Source organism: Mobula hypostoma, chromosome 20 (genome assembly GCF_963921235.1).
Source record: "Mobula hypostoma chromosome 20, sMobHyp1.1, whole genome shotgun sequence".
In the NCBI taxonomy this organism is placed as follows: Eukaryota; Metazoa; Chordata; class Chondrichthyes; order Myliobatiformes; family Myliobatidae; genus Mobula; species Mobula hypostoma.
The window spans coordinates 58,267,205-58,287,601 of record NC_086116.1 but is presented as its reverse complement, the minus strand read 5'-3'; the positions used below and the strand labels follow the sequence as shown (position 1 = coordinate 58,287,601).

Sequence of the window (20,397 nt, the reverse complement as noted above, 5' to 3'; positions counted from 1 at the left end):
TTCCCTGTCTGTTCACATGTGTATCTAAATAACTCTTAGTATATTTACTCCCCTAGCATTTTAACGCGCTATGTTAGCAATGCCCTTTCTCACTTTAAAACTAAAGAAGAAACAAGAAAAATATGTGCATGGGGCCCCTAAGTTTCTTTGTACATAATTTAGCCTGTTGTCTCCTCTTTAGGCTCAAAGTTGATGCTCTCCCATTTTCTAGCTTCAAATCCACTTACTACAGATTTGCTCTTTGATTGAAATGTATTGAGACTATTTAACTTAACATTTTCACTTCCACTGCTTACAGTGCCATCCACCATTGTTATTTCCAAACAACTCAGGGTTCGTGAATGTGATGAGCTATGGACCTACACCAAGTTATTTTGTCTGTCGATGCCTAGCCAATTTCCAAATAAGATTAATAATTTCCATCTCTAATGAAGGATTTTATCAACTACCTTCCGGTAGTCCATATATAGTGCATAAATACCCCTTCCACAACTTTAAAAATATTCTGTTGTCCCCGAATTTCCAACTGCAGTGGACTATCTTCTACAATTTCTTGCTGGCTTTCTCCAGTCAGCTAAAGAATTTGATTGTTAGTCACTCTGTATTCTAGTTTAGTAATTCACTAGGATAAGTGTAAAATATCCTGAGAATCTGCCTCCAAAAGCATATTTGTTGGCCATTACCCTTGCCAAGGCACAAACTATCCAACTGCACAAACCAGCTCATTAGTCTCTTCTAGCCTTTAATAATCATGTTTCTAGATTTGCTGAATAACTCCTGTGTGGAATTGGAGAGAGCGGGGAAAATTCCCACTCCTGATATCCACTCTCCAGATAACTCCTAATAACCATGTATAACTTATAGGTGTGTTGTAGAGAATAGATGTCAGGTGTTGGAAAATGATCTAATCTGGCTCGACTGGATAATTTCCCAGCTCTTGTTTGCGTGAGTCACGCATGGAGAGGTACTGGAGTGATGCCAATATGAGACCGCATCCCTATATAACCAAGAGCCTTCAGCATTCGTAGGAAAAATGTATTGTTTAGATGCACAAGGAAAATAAGCTTGAAAATATTTCTCCAGTGACTATTACCTCTCATGCCTGTGTAAAGTAAATAACTAGTGCAACTATGTGGGGATGTATTTAAGAATCCAAAGTTCTCACCAGTAGTAGTTTCATCCGGCAACATACAGCTGCCTCCAAGTGAGTCATACTGAGCTGAGTAAATGAACGGCAGGAGAAATAAGTGTCTTGCCTATTAATTGCACGGAGACTTTGGATCTCGTGGGAGATAATCTTGTTGCTGATTGTCTTTACATGGCTCTTGTGAGCAGGTGTAACATGCGCACGTGCTGGTCCTAATTTCAATAGTTCCCTGTGTTTGATGAATGCTAGTATCACAAGTGTCTGTGCTTTATTCTGCTTGTTACTGAGTGAGCCAGGTGAGATGGTTGCTATAAGCTGCTAATTAGAATTGAGCTGAACCAGGTATGAGGCTGTTTGCTTATTGTGTCCCCAGTGGATTAGAAAAGGACCCTCTTAACAAGAGCATCAAGCTGATGCAACCTCAGTGCACTCCCAGAGCTGTAATTAAAACCATCTGGAAAGTAGCCAAAGAATCCCAGGAGCAGATAGGGGCAGGAGGTTCAATACTTTGGCAAAACAAGAAATGCATAAAACAGGTTACTGAAGCTGAAATCTCGTATTAGCAACTGAGCTTTATTCGTCCCCAGAAGTGGCCATTTTGGGCCAGTAATTACTCTTTGATTTTGCAAAATCTGATTCAAATAAAAGTTTAATTTCTCTTTTCCCACATACACCTCTCGTGTAGCATTTCATCATTTGTCATATATTAAAAGGCTTCATATAAAAGATAGGTGTAATTAGTATATTTAGCAGCTACCTTTCACACGAATATCCAATATAACAAAAAATAGCCAGCCCATGGTTGCTGAGGTCAGTTGGTATAGACTTGAGTGTTCCAGCGGAGATTGTACAAGAGTAAATGAACAAAAGGGCCGGAATAATATAATGACTGTATACTGGGCTATTGTGCTTATCATTATTGTCATTGGAATTACTCCTTGTCTATTTCTCTTGGGGAACGAATGGTGCTGACAAAGTTATATTTGTTAGATATTATCAGTTGACTGACTACTTTAGGTGACTGCAAGCTTAAGTAGGGTGCACAAGTATTTCAAATGGTAATAAGAATCACCATCTTATTGTTGATCAAATAAGGTGATGAGTTATCATTCTCTTAACAAATGTATGAGGAAAAAAATAATGAGACAATACACTTCCAGTATTTTTGTTTCATTTTTGTATTCAGTGCTCTTTATTCATTATGGCTCATTTAAAGCCACCTGACCACTGCTAGACTGTTCTGTCCAAAGCTCAAGGTACAGTACTGTATAAAAGTCTTGGGGGGGGGGGGGTGTGTGTGCGCACGCGCGCATAGAGAGAGAGACTTGTGCATGGTACTGTAGTAATTTCATGTATTGCACTGTACTGCTGCCATAGCAGAAAAAATCATGAGATATATGAGTGATTAGATTATGAGGACACTCAGTCCTCGTTTATAGTCATTTAGAAATGCATGCATTAAAAAATGATACAATGTTCCTCTGGTATGATATCACAGAAACACCAGACAGACCACAAAAACCACATAATTATAACATATAGTTACAACAGTGCAAAGCAATACCGTAATTTGATAAGAGCAGACCATGGGCACGGTAAAAAAAAAATCTCAAAGTCCAGATAGCCCCAACATCTCACGCAGACGGTAGAAGGAAGAAACTTTCCCTCCCATGAGCTTCCAGTACTGCAAACCTGCCAATGCAGCATCCTGGAAGCACCCGACCACAGTCCAACTCTGAGTCCGTCCGAAAACTTCGAGCCTCCGACCAGCCCTCTGAGCACCATCTCTGCCGAGCGCTTTGACCCCGGCCCCGGCCCCCAAGCAACAGGTAAAGCCGAGGGTTTGGGGCCTTCCCCTCCGGAGATTTCGGATCACACAGTAGCAGTGACAGTGAAGCAGACATTCCAGAAGTTTCACCAGATGTTCCTCTGTGCTCTCACATCTGCCTCCATCAAATCAGAATTGTGCACGGCCTCCTACTTGACAGGTAACAGATATTCATCACCGGAGACCCCCGCGCGTGCTGCGTCATGCCACCATCTTCTCCTCCTCCTTGCATTTAATGATAATTTAAATGCAAGGATGATAAACCTGATTCTGATATGTGTCTCTATTGTGGACTGAGAATGGGAGGAGTGCGGGAAGAGGGCTACCACGGTTGGGAAACGGGGAAGGGAGAGAGGTAGGGAGCAGGAAGCACCAGAGGGACATTCTATAATGATCAATAAACCAATTGTTTGAAATCAAATGACCTCGCCTGGTATCTCAGGTCTGGATGTGTTTGGACCCGTGCCATTCCCTACCCCTGGCACTCCTTCTCTGTCACCTGTCCCTCACCCCTACTGCAAGACTCCATCTCTGCCATTCCCAACATCCTTTGCTCCCACCAGATCTATAAACTCGTTCTCCACTCCACATTGACAAGTACAGTACTGCTGGGTACCCTAGCTATATACATGTCTAAGAGTTTTGTACACTACTGTAGAATTTCTCACTGTAAGTTGGATGGTTGAGATCTATGATTTTGTTCAGATGTTCAAAGTTCTAGTGAAAATCTTGGATGTTTACTTGTGGAAAACTGGTACCAGTTTTATGAAAATAATGTCATATTCTGGCCAATAGAAATATAATCACATCAGACTCTTCAGCTTAAATTTTCATCCCTTTCTCTCCTCAGACATCTTGTTTCTCTTGATGCTGAATACCTCAGCATAAAGTCATACAGCATGAAAACATTTTTGTTCATGGTCAGCATTGAATGATATCTTCAGCAATAATGTAAAGGCGTTGAAGTTTTGTTCCAATAGTAATCCTTTGATCTAATCAAAAGTTAGACCAAGTTAAATTACAAAGAAAGATTACACAAACCAGTGTTAAATTCCCTGAAATTTATAGGATCTATAAGTGATTTTAGCATTTATTTCAGTGGAATTAATAAGGTACTGTAAATCTGCTTGGGATTCACAGACTAAATATCATAGTGAAGTGTTGTAACAAAACACATTGATGAAGGCAGAGTTGTGGATGTAGTGTATAAAGATTTCAGTAAGGCACTTGATAAGGTTCCCCATGCGATGCTCATTCAGAAAGTAATGAGGCATGGGATCCGAGGAAACCTTGCTTTGTGGATCCAGAATTATCTTGACCACAGGAGGCAAAGAGTGATTGTGGATGGTTTGTATTTTGCATGGAGTACAGTGACTAGTGCTGTTCTGCAGGGTTCTGGGACTCTCCTCTTCGAGATTTTTATAAATGACCTGGATGAGGAAGTAGAAGGGTGGGTTAGAAAATTTACTGATGATACAAAAGTTGGGGCTATAATGGATGCTCTGGAGGGTTGTCAGAGGTTACAGTGGGACATCGATAGGATGCAGAACTGGGCTGAGAAATGGCAGATGGAGTTCAACCCAGTTAAGTGTGAAGTGGTTCATTTTGGGTAGGTCAAATTTGAAGACAGAATATAATTAATGGTAAGACTCTTGGCAGAGGGAAGGATCAGTGGGATCCATGTCCATAGGACACTCAAAGCAGCTGCGCAGGTTGACAATGTTGTTAAGAAGGCATATAGTGTGTTGGCTTTCATCAACCGTCGGACTGAGTTCAAGAGCCGTGAGGTAATGTTACAACTATATAGGACCTTGGTTGGACCCCCCTTGGAGTACTGTATTCAGTTCTGATCACCTCATTACAGGAAGGATGTGGATGCTATAGAGAGAGCGCAGAGGAGATTTACAAGGATGTTACCTGGATTGGAGAGCTTACCTTATGAGAATAGGTTGAGTGAACTTGGCCTTTTCTCCTTGGAGCGACAGAGAATAGAGGTTTATAAGATGATGAGGAGCATTGATCGTGTGGATAGCCAGAAGCTTTTTCCGGGGCAGAAATGACTAACACGAAGGAGCATAGTTTTAAGGTTCTTGGAAGTAGGTACAAGGGGGATGTCAGAGGTAAGTTTTTCACACAGAGTGGTGGGTGTGTGGAATGCATTGCCAGCGAAGGTGGTAGAGGGTCTTTTAAGAGGTTCTTAGATATGTACGTGGAGCTTAGAAAAATAGAGTGCTATGCAGTTGGGAAATTCTAGGCAATTTCTACAGTAGGTTACATGGTTAGCACAACATTGTGGGCCGAAGATTCTGTAACGTGCTGTAGATTTTCTGTGTTCTATGTGTTATTAGGAGTGAAGTTTGAAAATATTTCTACATACAGGGTTTTGGATCTCTTCAGTAAATGGCAATTGACAGCTAAATATTTTAAAGCTGAAAGTGATTTTTAAAAAACACAAAGATGTTATGGGGCATTAATTAAGTATGGAATTGGGTTCCAAATTGGATAGGACTGCATTGAAAAGTGGAGTAAGTTCAAAATTAAATTCTGTTCCAGTGATTTGTGTGGCCCATGTAAGGAGTAATGAATGTCAATAGTCCACTTGGGAACCAATCAGAGCTAAGCCTCCTCTGTTGTCTCTGTGTCAACTCCAGACGTCATTGGTTGGTGCCCAGAGGAATAATTTGTTTTTTCTCCTACATACTTGCACGCACACCCGAAACGCTTGAAACTGAGACCAGTGTACATTAAAAAACAATTAATATCTTAGCTACTTAATGAAACCAGTTGAGCTTCACAGGAGTCTTGAGCCTGTATTCCAGAAATTTCTAGAACTTCTGCCTGTCTTTCACCTTCCTTCTGTTAATAATATCACATCTTTTCATCATTTCATATCTGTCTGCTTTGAAAAATTTGCAGCAATCTCTTTTTTGAGTTAATAATGTTAGTCCTTCTCCAAATAAAAAAATGTGCTGACATTGGAGAGAGTCCAGAGGAGGTTCATGACAATGATTTGGGAATGAAAAGGCTAACATATGAGGCATGTTTGATGGGCCTTTACTAGCTACAGTTTAGACGAATGAGATCCAATCTCATTGAAAAGTATCGAATATTGAAAGACCTATATAGAGTGGATGTGGAGAGGATGTTTTCTACAGTGGATGTGTTTAGGACCAGAGGGGGGGAGGAAACGTCGACTCAGACCATGAGAGGCCTGCGTCGGGTATTTTCATGCCGTACAAGGTGTAGATTGGAAGTCTATGTGGGGCGCCACTCCTCGCACAGACTAGAGCAATGTGTGATTAGGTGCCTTGCTCAAGGACACAAATACGCTGTCACAGCTGAGGCTCGAACTAGCGACCTTGATATAACTAGATGAATGCCTTAACCACTTGGCCACATGCTCAACAACCAGGGGGTACAGCCTTAGAATAGAGGGACATCTATTTAGAACAGAGATGAGGAGGGATTTTCTTTAGCCAGGGGGTGGTAAATCTGTGGAATTCATTGCAGAGATGGCTGTGAAGGCCAAGTCATTGAGTATATTTAAAGTGGGCATCGATAGGTTCTTGATTAGCCAAAGATTACGAAGATTACTGGGGAAGACAGGAGAATGGGGTTAAGAGGAAAAGTAAACCAGTCATGATGGAATGGTGGAGCAGGCTCGTTGGGCCGAATGGCAGCCAAACTCTCCTCCTGTGTCTTATGGTCTTATTTAGTTGTAATTGAAGCATCTTGTGTGTACATGTTCATTCCTTGAGTTCTTATTCAGTGTCTCAACATTAACTAGCACTAAGAAAATATTCTTGTCTGGGGCTATCAAGGCCTTCAGGATACCAGATTATTGGAGTCTTACTGCTGATAGGAACTGTGAAACAAGATGTAAACAGCTAGTGCAAGAGACAGGTAGAACAGAAAAGTTTAGGTCTAAGAAAAGTCAGGTACAGGTGGCCCCCGTTTTCCGAACGTTCGCTTTACGACACCTCACTGTTACGAAAGACCTACATTAGTTACCTGTTTTCGCTAACAGAAGGTGTTTTCACTGTTATGCAAAAAGGCAGTGCACGCCCGAACAGCCAAGCTCCTCGCCCGGAACTGCATTCTAGCCACCCTTGCTTAAACACGTGCTTTATCTCGATTTATTTTGTGCATCCGTTAGCAAGGTGAGTTCCAAGGTATCAGAAAAGCCTAAAAGAGCTCGTAAGGGTGTTCCACTTAGCATAAAACTAGACATAAGCGTTTCGATCGTGATGAACGAAGTAAGGACATTGTCCGCATGTTGAACTTGCCTGCGTCCACCATTCGCGCTATTTATACGCAGAGAGAAAGAATTTTGAAAGCTGCCGATGTTACTGTTGGTTCTGCTCGTAGCAAAGTGGTCTCTCTTAGTCGGCATCTAATAAAGGATAAAATGGAAAGTCTGTTGCTTGAATAGATTGATGGGTGTGCAAAGCGTGGTGTTCAGTTAAGTTTTCTTATACTTAAGGAGAAATCAGTCAGTCTTTTTAATAAGCTGATACAGAAAGCACTGGACGACGGTGATGGAAGTGTTGCGAAAGTGGAATTTAAAGGTAGTTCTGGGTGGTTTGATCGGTTTCTGAGGTGAAGGCAGCTTCATAGTTTAACGTTTACCGGAGAGAGTGCTTCGGCTGATACCGAAGCTGCCGAAAAGTTCCCAGCAGAACTGAAGAAAACAATTACAGAAAGTAGTTATTCGTGTAAGCAAGTGTTTAACTGTGACGATAAACTGCAATTTATTGGAAAAAATTGCCGAGCAAGACATTTATTTCGATAGAAGAAAAGCAGGCTAAGGGACACAAGGCATCAAAGGGCAGGTTTATCCTAATGCCTATTATTAACACCACTGGTGATGCTGTCCTTAAGCCTCTAACTAGTGTACCATTCAGAAAATCCAAGGGCACTTAAAGGCATTGAGAAAAAAACCCTTTCCGTTGTGTTCCATTCACATCCAAGTGGTTGGAATACCCAAGTGCTTTTTTCTGAGTACGTGAGTGGTTACGTTAGTCCTTTTGTTGAAAAATACCGTAGAGAAAATAACCTCAATAATAGGTGTCTTGTGATTGTCGATAATTGTGCTGCTCATCCACCTGGCATTACGGAGTACAGCAGTAACATTCGAGTTGCGTTCTTACCGCCAAATACGACATTGTTGCTGCAGCCGTGCGACCAAGGCCTAATAGCCACAATTAAGGCTTACTGTACACAAAATGTGATCAGATTAGATTATGAGGACACACAGTCCTCTTTTATTGTCACTTAGTAATGCATGCATTAAGAAATGATACAATGTTCCTCCAGAATGATATCACAGAAATACGAGACAAACCAAGACAAAAAAAACTGACAAAAACCACATAATTATAACATATAGTTACAACAGTGCAAAGCAATACCATAATTTGATAAAGAACAGAACATGGGCACAGTAAAAAAAAAGTCTCAAAGTCTCTTGGAAGTCCCATCATCTCACGCAGACGGTAGAAGGAAGCGAAACTCTCCCTGCCATGAGCTTCCAGCGCCACAGGCTTGCCGATGCAACACCCTGGAAGCTCCCGACCACAGCCGACTCTTGAGTCTGTCTGAAAATTTCAAGGCTCTGACCAGCCCTCCGACACCGAGCACTGAGCACCATCTCTGCCGAGCGCTTTGACCCCAGCCCCAGCAACAGGCAGTAGGCAAATCCGAGGATCTGGGGCCTTCCCCTCTGGAGATTCTCAATCACACAGTAGCAGTGGCAGTGAAGCAGGCAATTCAGAAGTTTCTCCAGATGTTCCTCTGTGCTTCTCATGTCTGTCTCCATCAAATCAGGATCGTGCACAGCCCCTACTTAACAAATACGATATCATTTCGGAGCAGCCGCGCACGCTGCGTCTCCTTCCCTCCCCTCCCCTCCCCAATGCATTTTATTGTACGTACCATTGTCAGAGAGGGCAACTCTGAAGCATCTTTGTGAGAGATCAGGAAAGAATACAATATAAAATTAGCAATCGCCAACATTGGAGATGCTTTCGATAGACTAACAGTCTTGATGAGAAATGGCATTTGGAGGAAATTGTGTCCTGAAGCAGTGAACGATTTTAAAGGCTTCGAACCATCAACAATAAATACAGCAATAGTGAGTTTGGCTACTGTACATACATTATTTCTACTTTATATAGGCTGTGTATTTTTATGTGTTATTTGGTATGATTTGGCAGCTTCATAGCTTAAAGGTTACTGGAGAGAGTGTTTCTGCCGAGAGCGCTTGTGGCGTATTTCTGCCGAGAGCACTGCCGTGAGATCTTCGCTGCGCTGGACAGTGCAGAAAAGTATTTCTACTTTATATAGGCTGTGTATTTGTCATATCATTCCTGCTTTTACTATATGCTACTGTTATTTTAGGCTTTATGTGTTATTTGGCATGATTTTGTAGGTCATTTTTTGGGTCTGGGAACACTCAAAAATTTTTCCCATATAAATAAATGGTAATTGCTTATTCACTTTACGACATTCCGGCTTATGACCCGTTTCATAGGAATGCTCTACCTTTGGATAGCCGGGGAAGCCTATAATATATTTTAATAGGAAAACTGGGGAGAGGCAATATAGAATAAAACAGCAACAGGAACTTGGAACATGAGTGCACAAGTCATTGAAAATGGGAGCCTGAGAAAGCGTTAATAAGACATGCACAATTCTGGGCTTTATCAATGGAGACATTTAACATAAAACTAGGGAAGTCCTGTGGAACTTTAAAAAAAATTCCAGCCTCATCTGAAGTAGCATTTAAATTTGGTTGCCTTGCTATAGGAAAGAGGCGAAGGTATTTGGGTGCCACAGTAGCGTAGTAATTAGCTTGGGGTGTCGGAGTTCGGAGTTCAATTCTGATGTCATCTGTAAGGAGTTTGTATATGCTGTCCATGGTTTTCTCCAGATGTTCAGTTTCCTCCCACGTTCCAAAACATACTGTTTAGTAGCTTAATTTGTCGTTGTAAATTGTCCCGTGATTTGAAGGGCCAGAAGGGTCTATTGCACACTGTATCTGAATAATAAAAAGATTTGCAAGAATGTTTCTGGAATGAGGATAGATTAGAGAAAAGCTGGAGCTATTTGCTTTATAAAAGGAAAGAATGAAGGGAGTTTTGATGTAAAATGATGAGGGGTGTGGACAGGATAGATAGTAGGAAGCTGTTCTCATTGGAGGATGTTGAGAACCAAAAGTAATAAGGTATAAAATCTGACTTGCCGATACAGTAGAATCAAACAATACACTTCCTTAAATAACAAACCTGAAATGTTTTTAATACAAGATAGTTTAATGATTTTAGTTTAGGGGTAAGTAAGAATTTTTTTAAGTTACAATGTAAGCCATTGTTTATTGACTGTTGTATATTTAATATTTCAGTTATATTTGAATAATCTTATATACACACATACGAGGGGTGATTGATAACTTCGTGGCCTAAGGTAGAAGGAGTCAATTTTAGAAAACCTAGCATACTTATTTTTCAACATAGTCCCCTCCTGCATTTACACACTTAGTCCAGCGGTTATGGAGCATACGGATCTTGGACCTCCAGAAAGTGCCCACAGCAGGGGTCATTGATAAGTTCATGGCCTAAGGTAGAAGGGGATGAGTTATACAGCTCTCGTACACGCACATGCAGTTCTTTGAGTGATGATGCAGAAAGGTTGAAGTTAATAATTCATCTCCTTCTACCTTAGGCCACAAACTTATCCACATTAAACTGCATCTGCCACTCACCCAGCCTGTCCAAGTCACCCTGCATTCTCATAACATCCTCCTCACATTTCACACTGCCACCCAGCTTTGTGTCATCTGCAAGTTTGCTAATGTTACTTTTAATCCCTTCATCTAAATCATTAACGTATATTGTAAATAGCTGCAGTCCCAGCACCGAGCCTTGCGGTACCCCACTAGTCACTGCCTGCCATTTTGAAAAGGACCCATTAATCCCTACGCTTTGTTTCCTGTCTGCCAACCAATTTTCTATCCATGTCAGTACCCTACCCCCAATACCATTTGCTCTAATTTTGCACACTAACCTCCTATGTGGGACCTTATCAAAGGCCTTCTGAAAGTCCAGGTACACTACATCGTCCAGGTACACTACATCCACCAGCTTTCCTATGTCCATTTTCATAGTTACATTCTCAAAAAATTCCAGGAGATTAGTCAAGCATGATTTCCCCTTCGTAATGCCATGCTGTCAAACAGAGGGTAAACAGGTGTTAATGCCAACCTCTGTGCCTCTGGTTGGAAAGCATATTGGTCCAAGGAAGGACCATGCTGCTTAGAGGAAACATGTAAGTGACAAAAGCAGTGGTCCAACTACAACAGGTTTGTATGCAATATAGTTGAGAAAACTGCTGATATATTAAATCAAATGGTTACTTGCAAAATGTAGCTTGGTTTTAAACTGGGAGAGAGTTCAAGGAGCTTCTGGAAAGTTGCAAGCATTCAGCTATTGTGAGTATAAAGAACCAGTATCTAGATTCTATTTAGATTATTGCATGAACTTCAAGTGGGAGGCAAAGATCTGCTTGTAAAAGTAGATGCAAAGACCAAAGCCCAGAAAGAAGTCAATGGAGATACAGAAACAGAGGATTCATCGGTTGATATTGTGGATGCAGAAAATCAGAGGAGAGATCAGATCGTAAAGGGAGCAATAGAAGGATTAATAAGAGAAAACTCCAGAGAAATATGGGCATCTTCCCTAGATCAAGATGCACAAACTGGAAGAAGAAAAAGTAAGGAGAAGAAAGGTATCCAGAGCTATCAGAACCACTTTCTGCAGTCTCAAAATCAGCTTGTACAATGACTGCGGCGCAAACCCCATAACCTGAGATTGTTTTCACAGTCACAAGTCTCACCTGCCAAGCAGAATGTACCCTGTGTCAGGAAAGACACTATTCTACAAAAGTAAGAAGGCCTCCACAACAATTAAATTTTTAGGTCTGAATGAGACAATTTAAAATGTACTATGCTGTGGATGTATTATGTAATGTACTGCGTATATAGTTGAGATACATTCTATATTCAGTTGGAGTTTACAACTAAGCAGCAAGGAGCGTTGTGTATTTAGTATTTCAGTGGTATTTGAGTGACGTTGTACACATATATTTGATGAAGCATTCTTGTTTGTTTAAACAATTCATTATGGGTTATATGTATAAATACATTAATTGCGTGCATCAACACCCCACCACATGATATGTGTGCGCATCACTTAAAGTAAAGACGAAGTTAGACCCACATTCCTGGACTCCCGTGATTTCCTTTGAATTAGTTTAATGTTTTGAAATTACAAAACATAACACCATCTGCTAAGCTGGAAGTGTTCCGCTGTGATATATGGATTTTTGAATAGTAATGGATTGAGGAATATGGGGTTAGTACAAGGTGCAGTGGTAAAAGATGCACTACAATCTTATTGATTTACCGAGTAGGTACGTGTGGATGGAAGACCTACTGCTGCTTTTTTATATAGGTGGATATAGAGAGGCAGTGCTAGAGCTAGGTACCACTGTTTGTTTTGCACTTGCAAATTGATTCACTTCCTATATTCTCAATCCAGTTTTGTAGATAAACATCTGAAAAAAGTTTTAAACTGCAGCACATCTACTTTCAATCCAAGAAGGTACACATGAGGGATTCATATTGAGACTGCCAGATAAGTTATTGGAGGAACCCTAAATGTCTACAAAGCAATGCCTGCTTTTAATATTTCTGATTTTTAAAAAAAGTAGCAGGTCTCCTCCAATGGCATGTACCATTTTCTGCCACCATTCCTGTCAAATTTTAGCACACAACAAGGGAAGAGGCTAAAGTAAACCGAAGTGAGGATGGAGAAGAGAGTGAGCTAATGGAAATCATTACACTGCAGTGATGATAAATATTTGAACAGAAGAAATGGAAACAGTTTTAGAATTTAAAAACAATGATAAAGGTGTAATTATATCGATTGCATAATAGTGGAAAGACTTGTGTCTGAAGAGTGAGCCTATAGAAAAGTTAGAGATGTGGAAAAGTCATAGAGAGTGACAAGAGTCCTGAGCTATTCTGCTGTAGCAGTAGCAGAAGAACAAGAGGAGGGCTGTTCGCAAGAAAGTTCAGGAGAGTTTTCTTCATCAGCATGTTTCTGGACCAATCCGGTGCAGTAGTTAGTGATTCTGGGAAATTAACCAGTATAGGTGTGGTGAGGAATAGAATAGCTGTGAAATGATATATATATCTCCATGGTAAAAGTAGTTAATTAAGAAAGGAGCAGTTTCAGTGGAATGAGAACAGATTTAGCATGGGTAAATTAGAATTAAAATTTAGCAGCAGAAAGTTAATTAAACTATACCTTTCAGATGGGAGTGTTTCAGTGTTGGGAGAAGATCATAAGACATGGGAGCAGAATTAGGTCATTGAGTCTGCTCCAGCATTTGATCATGGCTGATTTATTTTCTTTCTTCACTCCATTCTCTGCCTTCTTTCTCTCCATAACCTTGTTCCCCTTACTAATAAGAGGTTGGATATATTTCAATCTCTGCTTAAAATATACTCAATGACTTGTTCTCCATAACCATCTATAGCAATGAATTCCACAGATTCACTGCCCTCTGGCTAAAGAAATCCCTCCTCATCTCTGTTCTAAAGGGTCATTCTTCTATTCTGAGGTTGTACACTCTGGTCTTAGACTCAAACACTATGGGAAACATCTTTTGCATGTCCACTGTACCTAGACCTTTCACTGCTAACGATAAGGAAATCAAAGACAGAACTCTGAATGACCATAAAGCTGGAGTGTAAAATAGAAATCACATGACTGATACTAGTTGTTAACAAGTGAAAAGTAAGATGCTCACAAAGTCCATAGAGGAAGGTTTAAAAAAAGGAAATGAAAGGCAGAGAGAAAAGATAGACAGCAAATATAAAATGCAATCCAAAAATATAAGCAAAGCATTGTAAGAGAAGAGAAAGAGTTAATCAGAATTTACAGCACTTAGGAGTGAGGGCAAGGGACTGGGACTAGCTGAATTATTTTCACTTAGAGATAGTACTTGATGGGTAAATGTAATCATTCTATGGTTTGAACAACTAATCTATTTGATTGGACACAGGTGATCCAGTCTTAATTCAATTGGTGCTTTAATCCAGTATGAATGTAGTTAATCTACTTCAATCAATAGATGAGACACAATTTGTTTAGCCCTGCTTTTTGGATGAGAAAATTGAATTCAAATTAATGTGAACTAATTTATAATCTACAGTACATGCTATTTATAGTATGTAAAATGGGAAGCTTTCTGATTTCCAAACTGGCATCTTATTGAAACAAAAAAAAGTCAAAGATGAATTTGCTAAGATAGCTGCATAACAACCAAAAATCAAACAGCTTTCAGTCTTGGAGCTTTTGATATCACTTAGTTCAACAAATAAAGCATTGTTCCCCTACTCCCAGCACCCTGCACCTCTCCTTCACCAAATGGAGTTAGAAGTGCAGAGGAACTTCAGGAGCTGGATTTGATGTATTTATCATTTATTTGGCACCAGGAGTAAAGTACACAGGACAAAGCAAACCTCTGCTATCTGGTTTTTATTTTATTTTCCACACCTTATGGCACATTGGATGGCAACCTTGCCGTTTCTTTAGTACTTGTCTGTTCTTTACAAGGCTGAGCTGCTACCTTGACACTTAACCCAGTACAGATGGAAAGCGTGCAAGGAGCCGACTGGATTCAAACCCGGGACCACTCGTCCAGTGCGGATGCCACTATGTCTCTGGCCAGCTCTGCAATCCCAAATTTAAATAATCCCCCAACAACACAGCTCAAACATCTCCATTATTTTTAGACAAAACATTTTCTGACTACCTCCTGAGTAATGAATTCCCTTTGTAAACATGAGAATCTGATTTCTTACAAGTAATTTGATAGAGTTACTCTCACTTTCCATCTTGCTTGTTCCAGGCACAGCTCCGAGCTTTTATTCCAGAAATGCTGAAGTACTCAACAGGACGTGGAAAACCTGGCTGGGGGAAGGAGAGCTGCCGGCCTGTGTGGTGGCCTGACGATATTCCTTGGGCCAATGTTCGCAGTGACGTGCGTTCAGAGGAACAGAAGCAGCGGGTAAGTAGCTCGCCGTGGGCTGCTGGACCTTGTTATATTAGACAATGGGAGCTTCTGAATTGGAGCTAAAAAGCAAACCACCAGAAAGTCATAAACAGCTGAGACCTACAAATCTGCAGTTATTTGCTTTCGTGCTGTTAATTTTCCAGTTCATTGTGATTCTGTCGTCTTTCAAAAGTGAACATTTATTAGTGAGAAAAAGTGACAATGGCATAGGAGATTTTTGTGCAAGACTCCTAATGTAATTTTAAGGAAGCTATGAGAAATCATAACCTTGTGGGAGAGTATTCTCTGCAGGAGTTTCAATAGATAGATTTCAAGTAAATGATGCCCATGAGTGAAGAGGATTTGATAAGTCTTTTCAAAACTACCCTCATTGCCAAATGTCTTATTTACAACATGGAGACCAAAACTGCTCTCTCTATTCTATGTGCTCCAAACAAAGTTTGAAGCAAATTCAACATACTTTTTCTGTAGAAGTGAATCCCTTTTGTTTTTATGCCTTTTGCAAAAGTCCTTTGCTTTCTCTCTGACTTTGTCAACTTGAGGTTCAAATTAGCAATACCATTAAAAATGGAGAAATTTTTAGAATTGTAAAATTGAAAAGTAAGAGCATCACAATATTCCTATATGGAACCTTAATTAAATCATATTTGGAGTATTGCTTACACTTTTATTTATCATGTTATGGCCGAAGAGAGGGTGCAGAGAATATTTACAAGAAGGTTAGCAAAATATGAGAGTATACTCGCCAGAAAACGATGAACAGACTGGATCTGTTTTCCGCTAGAAAAAAAAATCTGTGGCATGATATATTAAAAGTTTTTAAAATTATGAAGGGTTTTTATTGTGGATATGGAGAGAATATTTCCACTTCAAGGGAGCATGTAGTTAGAGATCAGCAATGAAATTTGAGCAAGCAATTAAAAGAAGCTTCTTTCCTCGATACTTTAGCAGAGGAAGGACGAGCCATGATCTTGTTGGGACAGGATGGCCTGTTTCAGTACTATACAAGCTGCTAGCTATTGTGAATCTGTGTAAATGCATCACAGATTTGCCCTATTCTTCCATCCTGATTTTGCATGCAGTTTTCATGAAATATGAGACCTCTTTATTACCACGCAATTGCTGAAACTGAAGTTCACTTTGTAGAGACCATGCTTCCACAAACAGGGATGAGATAACCTTATACAAAGTGTATATATGTGTCAGCATGGATCACCTGGGCAGAAAGGCCTTTTTATTACAAGGTATATTTATGCTGATCAGTCTGTGCCTCGAGGTTATCTCATAATTACTGCTACAAAGGAATCATCTGGAAACTGACCAAGTCTGTACCTTTTAAGGTAAGGTGGAGGTAGTGCAACTTTCTGATATTTTATATGATTATGTTTAAATGCTGAATTTTCTGCCTAGGTATCCTGGACGCAGGCACTGAGGACGATAGTTAAAAACTGTTACAAGCAGCATGGGAGGGAGGATTTGTTGTATGCTTTTGAAGATCAGCAGACTCAGCCACAGACACACATTGCCCACCTCGTCCCTTCTCAGACAGTGGTACAGACGATCAGTAACCCAGATGGAACAGTCTCTCTTATACAGGTAAGTTTTCTGCTTTTCCTCACAGAATTATATCTTGTACATAGTCATCTTATGAAATATGAGAAATAAGATCAAGACAATACCTTTCAGGCCATTCAGTCCTGCTTCTCCATCTATCAGAATCATAGCAGATTTTCTAACTAGATGTCACTTTCCTGCACACTCTTCATATCCCTTGATTCCCTAAATATCCAGGAAACTATCAATCTCTGATTTGAATGAACTCAATGACAGCCTTCACAGCTAAGAACTCCAAAATTCACTACCCTCTAAGCAAAGAAGTCTCTGCTGTTCTGAGACTGTAAGCCCAATTCTAAACTCAGCCTGTTGAACCCTGTAAGAATTTTAGAAGTTACAGTAAGATCATCAGTAGGGCACCATATTAGTGTAGCAGATTGCGCAATGCTATTACAGCTCGGGGGGGGGGGGACTATCAGAGTTCGGAGTTGGGGTTAAATCGGGATTGTGGGGGTTGGGGGGCCGGGGTGGTATGGCTCAAAAGGCTGGAAAGCCCTATTCTGTGCTATATCTCTAAATAAAATAAATAAGATCTTTCGATCTTCTAAATTCTAGAGAACAGAGGCCTAATCTGCTCTAAATGTGCTCATATAGAAAACTGGTCATCCCTAGTGTCGTTTCTGTGGAAAGAGAAACAGAGTTAACATCTTGGCCAAACTGCAAAATGAATGCATGCAGATTTTGGTTGATACATTAACTCTGTTTCTCTTTCCAGAGATGATGCCTAATCTGAGGATTTTCCATTTTTATTTAATTTCCTAAACTGCTCTAGCCTGTTGGTCAACCTCATGTGTGGAACCTTATCAAGTTTTTCAAAAATACAAATACACCACATCCACAGAATCCCCTTATCTATTCTACTACCTCAAAGAGTTCTAGTAGATCAGAAAACATGGTCCTCTCCGAATGCCACCTGTGTCTTCCCATGACATACCTTGCCCATGACTCCCACATTCTGCTGCATCAAATGATCTCGAAGTCTTGATGCTCAGTCACTCTTTCCTGATATTTATAAAAGGTTCTCTCTCCTCTGGTTCTAACCCTTCACTCTCTTGACCCCCCTCTTTCTGACTTCTAGCTTCAATCTTTCCCTTCCACTCTGAAGGTCTTGGATTCGTCCATCTATTCTGCGACTCCATTTTTAAATTGCAGTTAGATTTTGACCTATGCTGCAACGCAGAAACAATCTTCATCTCCAGTATATATGATTTTCCTCTGTGTCTGTGACAGTCACAGCCTCATCCTTTTTGACCTGACTCCTGCCTTTGACAGGGTTGATTGCAGGTCCTTCTGCGACATCCTTCTGAGATATCATACAGTGGGCTCCATTGTTATCTATATTATTGTTCCCAAAGAGTCTCTGAAAGGCCATCTTTTCCCTTCCTCTACTTTTACATCTGAAGTTGTTTATGGATTTATTTTGTCTCACTTGTGCTTCTTAGCTACATGCTGCCCTTTGGTGATCTCCCGAAACATAATACTCTATGTGTTTGCTGCTGCCAGCCATCTGTACTCTCTACCATTCGTCTCGATTCCTCCATGTTCTCTGATGTGTTACAGAGCAAGTATGATGACCTGTTTGGAGAGGTCTGAAATTTTCTCCAGTGAAGACTGTGCCCATTATCTTTAACCTTGTGTTTGTTAAGTATCTTTATCTTCTTCCATGCCCACTTTCTGGGCCTGAACTAGATGGTTAATGTCCTCAGCTTCCCAATGGACCCCAATGCAGTGAGTTGCTTTCTCAGAGTCACAGCTTTTGCATGTGACTTTAGAGAAGAACCTTGATTTATCCGTTCTATATAAAATGTGAAAGATCCTTTGGCATGGTTCAAAGAGGAACATTCTTGGTATCTTGCCCAATATTTGGCCTTCAACCGTTTAGTACATTGGAAGTTTTCAAATTAACTATTACACCTCTTACCCTATAGTAAGAACAAAAACTACGCTTTTAAAATACCATTAGGCGTAGGGTAGGAAACCACATAACGTTTCTGATCTTTCTTTCTGTTGTTTTTTATAAAACATGATGCATATGATCTGATCCTCCTTTTTCCAGACCATACCCTTGCAATCTTTCCAGTGGTGGAGTTTGTGGATTTTCCTTCTTCCTAACAATGAAAATGTGACCAATTAAGAAGGACTCGGCGCCATTTCCCTATCCATCTTAGAATAAAGAATGAAAAATAAGAGTTTCCCAAAGTTTATTGTCATTCAACCATACACATATATATTGCCAAATGGAACAACATTCCTCCTGACCAAGGTACACAATACGGTACATAACTCACATTCATAACACAAAGTAATATCGCCATAAATAAATTGACAATTAATAAAGTGTATATATGATACAAGTTTAAAAAATAAACAGTATAATGCTGCTGATGCTTCATATGTGATAAGACCTGGGTGGTGGCAGGGAGTTCAGTAGTCTCACGGCTGTTCCCCATCCGAACAGTTCTTATCCTAATGCTATGGTACTTCATGCCTGATTGGGGGGAGGCGGTGTCAAAGAGATTGTTGGACGGCTGGAGGGGATCACAGACCATGCCAGTGACCCTGCGTACCTGAAAATATTTCTAATGGGTGGAAGAGAGACCTCACTGCTTTGCATCAGACCATATTCAATAAAGTATCACGTGGAACTGAGGCACTAATTAGTTTAATTTTAACAAAGAAACAATCTTTAGGGCAAAATGGTTAGGGAATAAAGGCACTCTGGTGCACATTAAAGCACTGTTCTTTCTTGTTTGCCCTTCTTTGCAGGTTGGCACGGGTGCAACAGTTGCGACTCTGGCCGATGCTTCTGAGCTCCCAGGAACGGTGACTGTTGCTCAGGTGAATTATTCCACTGTACAGGATGGAGAGGTGAGTTCAACAATTGCTCATGCACTGCTGGAGAGGTGGGTGAGATGCTGTTTCCGTCCTCCCATTGAGCCCCACACATTCTGATAATCTGAGCTCCACACTGGCGATACAGATATCCATAATCCTATCCATTTATATTTAATAAGGGTTTGTAGAATAGGAAAGCATTGAACAAAAGATGAGGAGACTGTTCATCCTATATTCTGCCTTTCCATTCATAAGTACATAGATGCCACTTAGGGACAGGAAAAGAACAAACCAAGGAATCACAAGCCTATCAGCCTAACATGGGTGCTGAATTAATTGTCCAGAAAATTCTGAAGAACAATCTAAATCATTTCAAAAACAATCGATATATCAAGAGGAATCAATGCATATCCTTCCTAAAAGATGGTAATGAAGATTGCATACACTACTCTTAACTGTTATCTAACTAATGGCTTATGCAATTTTAGCATGACATACCTGCTCTCATGTTCTGAAACTTGCCTATAATGTAAAATATTGCTTTTGCCTTTTAATCATTCTCTATTGATGTTGCTGCCTTTAAAAAAATTTGGTCACGCACTATAAGGTCCTGCTGTTCCTCAACCATTTTTCAGTATACAGTGTATTTCCTTGCCATATTTCAACTTCACCCAATGCATTCCCTAAAGCATCTTATAATTGATTTCTGCTTGTTATTTTCCTGTCCCCCAGACTAGTCTATTGATATCTTCCTACAGCTACCTTCCACACCATCAAACATGACCACTTTTTGTGCAAGCTGCTAATCCCGTAACCAAAACTTGTATATTTA

At 40.3% G+C, this 20,397-nt stretch overlaps 1 protein-coding gene across 7 annotated transcripts in view; it reads left to right on the top strand.

Annotated features, from left to right (window-relative positions):
* The window catches only part of nrf1 (nuclear respiratory factor 1), a 91,794-nt gene that overhangs the window by 31,893 nt on the left and 39,504 nt on the right, over nt 1-20,397 (top strand). For all 7 annotated transcript variants that reach the window (XM_063073020.1, XM_063073022.1, XM_063073023.1 and 4 more), the window contains 3 exons: nt 14,952-15,110; nt 16,527-16,712; nt 19,497-19,598. In XM_063073020.1, coding sequence (XP_062929090.1) covers nt 14,952-15,110; nt 16,527-16,712; nt 19,497-19,598 — 447 coding nt within the window. The remainder of the gene's footprint in view (nt 1-14,951; nt 15,111-16,526; nt 16,713-19,496; nt 19,599-20,397) is intronic.